Source organism: Durio zibethinus, chromosome 27 (assembly GCF_047325235.1).
Source record: "Durio zibethinus cultivar Kanyao isolate XHJ-2024 chromosome 27, ASM4732523v1, whole genome shotgun sequence".
Lineage (NCBI taxonomy): Eukaryota > Viridiplantae > Streptophyta > Magnoliopsida > Malvales > Malvaceae > Durio > Durio zibethinus.
The window spans coordinates 15,152,210-15,158,567 of record NC_143188.1 but is presented as its reverse complement, the minus strand read 5'-3'; the positions used below and the strand labels follow the sequence as shown (position 1 = coordinate 15,158,567).

Genomic DNA, 6,358 nt, shown 5'->3' with positions numbered 1-6,358 from the left:
ACACCATCAAGGAAAAATTTGCAAAACGACGATAACGCGTCTTGTTTAGTTATGACCCTTTATTTCTACTAGAGAAAAAACTACCTACAAAATGACCAGTGATTGAAACGTAGCATGTCTTCTATAACTTCATCTATTAATTATGGATCAGTGGCTATATCAGAACATTTGGCACATCAATGTGAATATTGGCTATTTAGTTATGACGCTTCATTTCTATTAGATAGAGAATAAGTTACCGAAAGGATTCACTTGAAACTAGAGATCTCCTCTATTACCTGATACAAATTTTCTGTCCCACCTTGGATGGTTTTCACTTTCAAATACAAAGGTCATTTTTTGTAAGAAACAGATAAGCTGAATAAGCTTTAACTCAGAAATCATATCCTTTTCTGAACTTTATTCTGGCAATCCATGCTTTCTTTTCCTAGTATCTTCTCAAATCATTGGCCTGAAAATTCAAACAATGAAGTTACTTCATTTATTAGAAACCATCAAGTTTTTTATATGCATAAAGTCAATTTGACCGGAATAGGGATGAGAATAAGGAAAAGAAAATCATGAGAAAATTACTGGATGCACATTTTCAAAACAAAGATTTTACCACTATATTTTCTAAAGATAAAATTAAATTAATTAAACAAGTTCACATAACAGTTTAAGAATAGCATTCACAACCCTTTCAAGTTGTTAAAAGTTTCTTTGTATTGCACTCGTGTTTTTGTTTAGTCAAGGTCTATTTGACATGGATATCAATCATATAGCAATAGAGCTTACAACAAACCATTTGTTTTTGTCTATATGGGAGTGCAGAAACAGAGAAACAAAAGATGATATCGGATTAAAGTTGATGAAAATAATAAAAGAAAGATTTCAAACTTTCTCGCTCTAGAGTTGTTAGGGACAATAAAATACCATCGAAGTTAGTTTGGAATTGTCGAGCTTGATACCTGGAACTGGAAGCTTTGTTCTTTTCTTTTCAGTTTTTTTTTTTCCTCTGGAATTGGAACCGGGAGTGTTTTATTTTTCTTTAAAGATGTAACTTTTAGTTTTGGCAGTTAAAGTGGTAGGTATAGTAATTGTTGTACATGTCATGGCTTGCATCAGATTCTTGCACTGCAAATAGTTGAGTTGAATCATTGATAATTGTTGATGTAATTCCTGGTCTGGTAGTCGAAAGTCTTACTGGAGGTTGAGAAGAGAGTATGAGTGACCTGTCACAGAGTAGAAAGTCAGGTGTGCCAAAGATGTTATTTTGAAGCATGCTTTGATACTCAAGTTAAGATAGTAAGATACACCGGAAGCAAGGAAATGAAAGAGAGCAGGAAGTAGTTATAGAGAGTAACAAGAGTTGAGCAGTGAATCACCTGACTGGTCTGGTTCTACCTTTTATACCTCCTGGTTGATGACATGGCTAATTGGGCTTCCATGCGTAAGACCTACTATGTGGCTACTAACATGACCACTTAGTATAACAATAATGAAGAGCTTAAAAGATAATAAGATTTTCATTAAGAATTTTTTTTGAATATATAATTTTTATTAATCTAACGAAAGGAGTAGACCAGCTACAAGTAAACAATAAGCTACAAAAACGTTACAAATGTCCTAGAATAAGCAAATAAAGCAAACTAAACAAAACAAATATGACTTTTGCAAAGTAATCAAACTAAACAACATTAAGGAACTAGTCCCCAATTCAGACACAATTTTTTTTTTTTTTTGCTAAGCCAGAAATTTATTAATAAAAACAGAATTACACAATAGGGTGAACAGCAGAACCCTATAACTCAGCAGTAAAACACCATCTTATAGACAGAACAGAAGACAAGCACAATACAACCAGACATACTGCCATTTATCTTAGGCGATCAAAACAGAAAGAACTGAGACACAAGTACCGTAACACCAGGACAAAAACATTCAGACACAATTTCTGTTGTGTAAGAGAAAGAGTGGAACAGGAGACTGCAATCCTGTCATTGAATCTAAACCAAAAGGAATTTCTGATAGCCGAAACAACAGCTTCTATATCTCTGGATGGCCTGCCAAACATCCTTTGCTTGTGCTCCTGCCAAATAACACACACATATGAGCATCCGAAGCCAATCTAATTAAGGACAATAGATGCCAAAGCTTTGCTTTGCTCTTAAGATGGCTTACAGACCAATATAACTCAAAATACCAGTCACCCACATGTTTTGTACAAGTTACTAACTTGGAAACTCATGATTGTCATTTGTAAAATGAGGTTAGGAAATTCAAAAGACATATCCTAGTTTGCGGGCAATTTTTGGTTTTAGTTTTAAAAGCAATGCCAAGTTTAAAAAGGGAATGAGATGCCCAAAGTTGAAACCTTCTTGAATTAAATTTCGAATGCATTTACTTTAGTGTAGATATAGATATCACACTTATAATGCAAGAGAGTATTTAAATAATTTTATTAGTTTAGGCAATTAACTACAGCTCAAAGAATCAACAAGAAAACTTTTGAGTTATTAAGTATTAGAATGCTTACCTAATGACTTTGAAACTTGACTTTTGATAGAGTCACGTAGAAGATCTTCTCCATTTTCGATTCCGATTCCATGGAAACCTATCCATCCATTTGTTTCCCATTTCATTTAGCACTGTATATCCAATACATAACCCAATCACCAAACCACATCCATACCCAAACAATACGATTTTCCAAACAGATATACCAGCTCCCCATGAATCTTCATCTTTCTTAGGGGTTGGCATTCCAAGACCAACTTCATTGCATTTCATTGTCAAAGGTGGCCCACACAATCTTGGGTTCCCTTTGTAAGAATCGTTTGAAAATGTATCGAATTGGTAGCTTTGTGGTATGCTTCCTTCAAGTTGGTTGTAAGAGAGATTCAGTACTTCAAGAAAAGTTAGGCTTGTAAGCTGTGGAGGAATCTTTCCGGAGAGTTTGTTCTGGGAGAGGTCCAACGATTCAAGCTCAGTTAAATTTCCAAGTACTAAGGGAATTGGGCCAATGAAGCTGTTGTAGGACAGGTTTAGCATTTTGAGTGACTTGAGGTTTTGTATTTCTTCCCGTATTCTCCCATGGAAACTATTATTGGAAAGGTCAAGACAAGCAAAGATTGTTAAGATTTTCTCATAAAAAATTACAAACCCTTTATTCACAATTGTCACAGAGTCCTGGTAGTAATAATCTCCAATATAATCTGGCTTAGCTTTATTGCCATCAATCATCATCTTCATTGCCTTCAAAGATTGAAAAAATCCAATAGGTAACTCACCTGAAAAGTTATTAGAAGCAATCAATCATCATCTTCATTGCCTTCAAAGATTGAAAAAATCAAATAAGTAACTCACCTGAAAAGTTATTAGAAGCAAGGTCCAATATGTGTAACTCTGGAAAAACAGTTTCATCCTTAGAAATTTTAATCGGACCATAAAATCTATTTGCTCTTAGTACAAGAACCTTCAAAGAAGGCAATTTCACCAACCAAAAAGGAAATGTGTCTTGTATCATATTTGTTCCAAAATCCAAAACTTCAAGGCTTTTGCAATAGGCTAATGACCTCGGCAAATTTCCTTCCAATTTATTCCCACCAATTTTGAGTGACCTTAATTGAGTGGCTTGAAAGAAATCAATTGGTAACTGACCAGAAAAATTATTGAAAGCAATGTCTAGTACATCCAAGTCTTGAAAATTATTTTTCACATGTTTAATTGGACCATAAAACCTATTTGCTCGCAATATAAGAACAACCAACCAAGGCAATTTTCCCAACCATGAAGGGAATGTGTCATACAGATTATTGTTTCCAATGTTTAAAACTTGGAGTATTGTGCAATTGGCCAATGACCTTGGCAACTTCCCTTCCAATTTATTATGATTGAGTTGAAGCAAATTTAATTGGGTTGCTTTTGCAAAATCTGGCATGCTGCCACTGAAATTATTTTTTTGTAGATCCAAATCGCTGAGAGAACTGATATTGCCCAAACAACTTGGGATTGGCCCGCTTAATTTGTTATAGGATGCATTAAATCTCTGAAGATGACTCAAATTGCAAACAGGTCTTGGTAAGGAGTCTTGTGAAGAGTTTAGAGATTGGTTTAGTGAAAATTGGTCCAAAGATGAGAGAGAATTGTTAGAAAGATCTAGATATCTCAAACTTTTCTTCCACACCCAGTTTGGTACTGCACCACTTATTTTGTTATTTGAAAGGTCAAGAACTTCTAAACTATTTTGACTCTTTAAAAGCTCTGGAAACATACTTAGGTTACAGAATCGTAAACGCAAGTAACTCAACATTGGAAAAGAGGAGTTTGCATCACCAAAAGGAAACTCTGTTGAAAAATCAATTGCATTGAAAGAAAGGTCTAACCATACAAGGGTGGTCTTCCATAACCAATTAGGCACAAAACCATGGATTCGGTTGTTAGAAAGATCTAGAAAAACCAACTTGTCTTGAGTTTTGATGAATTCTGGAAATTCAGTAAGGTTACATGAATTTAGGTCTAGCTCCTCTAATTGGGGAAAAGCAAGGCTTGTGATGTTGCTTTCAATTGATAAGCTCGTATTGGGAAGGTCAAGAAGCCTTAAGTTCTTGAGTTGGGAGAACATGTCAAGCTTCATGAAACTAAAGCTATTGTAGCCTAAAGACAGTGTTTCAATCAAGGAGGAAGATGCATTGAGAAACTCATCAATTTCACCAAACAATTGATTTCCACTAAGATCCAAGGCCTGCAATGATGGGAGAGTAAATAAAGAAGAATGTATTGATCCAGAGAGGTTGTTCCCCGATAAAAAAAGATATGCAAGATTTGGACCTCCGGATCTATGAAATGCAGGGATAAAACCATGGAAATTGTTATAGGATAGATCCAGTTTCACAAGGTTAGTAAGATTTGCAATTGATGATGGAATTTGTCCAAAGAACTCGCAACCATTGAGATCTAAATTTGTCAAGAACTTGAGATTACCAATTGTTTCTGGCAGTTTTCCACTGAAATTTGTATAAGAAATCGTTAAGATCCGTAAAGCATTGTTTAATGGAAATTCTGGCAACTGACCTCCAAGAGCATAATTATCTGAAATGTCAATGCTTTCTATTTTTGGCAACAGAAAATTTTCTGTTGGAAAATGCCCACTCAAATTGCAATTCACTAAACTGAGAGAAACCAAATGAGAAGAAATTTCCAAGAAATTGGAAGGCAAATAAGAGATCGGATTCCCACCAAGGAAAAGTTTGGAAAGAAAAGGAAGTTTTGAGAGTGAAGAACAAAATGGCCCTGTCAAACCACAATTCAACAGACTTAACACATGCAGGTTGGGAAGTACGATGGATGTGGCTTCACACCATTTAGTACTTTGAGTTGAAATGTTCACACTATCCAAGTAGAGCTCTGTAAGAGGTCTCAAATTTTGGATTAATGTCTTGAAGTTTGGGTTTTCTAGTTTCAGAGGCTGATAAAGGTTGAAAGGAACATCGTACCAGAAATTTGGATCAAGAATTTGGTAATTGTGTAGATAGCAAGAATCTTGATGAGATAGATCAAGAGAGACTAACCTTGTTAAATATGAAATCCCCACTGGAATTTGGCCATGGAAACATGAGTTTAAAAGATTAAGATGAGTTAAATTTGGGAGTCTATCAAACTCATATTGAAACAGAGTGGTATTAAAATTGTTTGCAGCAAGATTAAGGCGTTGAAGATGATGGAGATTGAAAATGAAGTGAAGGCTTCCTGAAAGATTTTTGTAACTGAGATCAATCCTAATCACATGACCAAGAGCATCGCATGTAATTCCTTTCCAAGGGCAACAATCAGTGTTGAGATCCCAAAGCTTAACTTTGGAAGAGAAAGTAAAATTGGGGGCATAGTAAAGATCATGGTGCAGTTGCAACAGAACAGCTCTCTGGTCATCAAGGCATTGGTTTTGGAGATAAGCATGACAAAGGGAAAAAGATAGCACAAGAGATGAGAAGCATGAGAAGAGAAATAAGGTAGGCAAAAAGAGTGGAATTAGGATATGAAGATTCTTCATGTTTTTTTAGCTCTCTAAAAAAAATGAAAGAAGGATTGAGGTGTTTGAGATTTGCATACACAATATTTATAGACAAGTACTTCACATTACGTACTGTTATTGCAACTATCTTCAGTCCTTGATCTTAAGAGATAGGTTCAAATGCATTTTTTCAACCACGTGTTTGTGCAAATCATGAGTTTGAGCTTTTTTTTCTTTAAGAGTTGAATCAAAATAGATGGAAGACAGATATATTCATCGTTTGTCCTTTTTGAATTTTAAAGAATGAATAATGGGTTTCAATGGTGATAAGGCTCCTAGTTTTGCTTTTGTAAACTAATCTTTATT

At 35.0% G+C, this 6,358-nt stretch overlaps 1 protein-coding gene across 2 annotated transcripts; it reads right to left on the bottom strand.

Annotated features, from left to right (window-relative positions):
* Positions 1–751: 751 nt before the first annotated feature.
* Positions 752–6,081, bottom strand: LOC111280200 (receptor-like protein 7). 2 transcript variants are annotated; one of them, XM_089756043.1, is made up of 3 exons: positions 3,349–6,081; positions 2,519–3,272; positions 752–2,071 (listed from the first exon to the last, which is right to left on the bottom strand). In XM_089756043.1, exons 1-2 carry the CDS (start codon positions 6,029–6,031, stop codon positions 2,551–2,553), a joined length of 3,405 nt encoding a protein of 1,134 aa, XP_089612169.1. In that variant the 5' UTR covers positions 6,032–6,081; the 3' UTR covers positions 752–2,071; positions 2,519–2,550. The 2 variants fall into 2 exon arrangements, with proteins under 2 accessions (XP_089612169.1, XP_089612170.1); XM_089756044.1 differs by lacking the exon at positions 752–2,071 and having other exon boundaries at positions 2,912–3,082.
* Between the last annotated feature and the right edge of the window lie 277 nt (positions 6,082–6,358).

Coding starts and splice junctions, on each gene's coding strand:
- LOC111280200 (XM_089756043.1), bottom strand. CDS start 6,031: ATGAAGAATCTTCATATCCTAATTCCACTCTTTTTGCCTACCTTATTT. Junction 3,273..3,348: donor TGCTTCTAATAACTTTTCAG/GTGAGTTACTTA, acceptor ATAACTTTTCAG/GTGAGTTACCTATTGGATTT.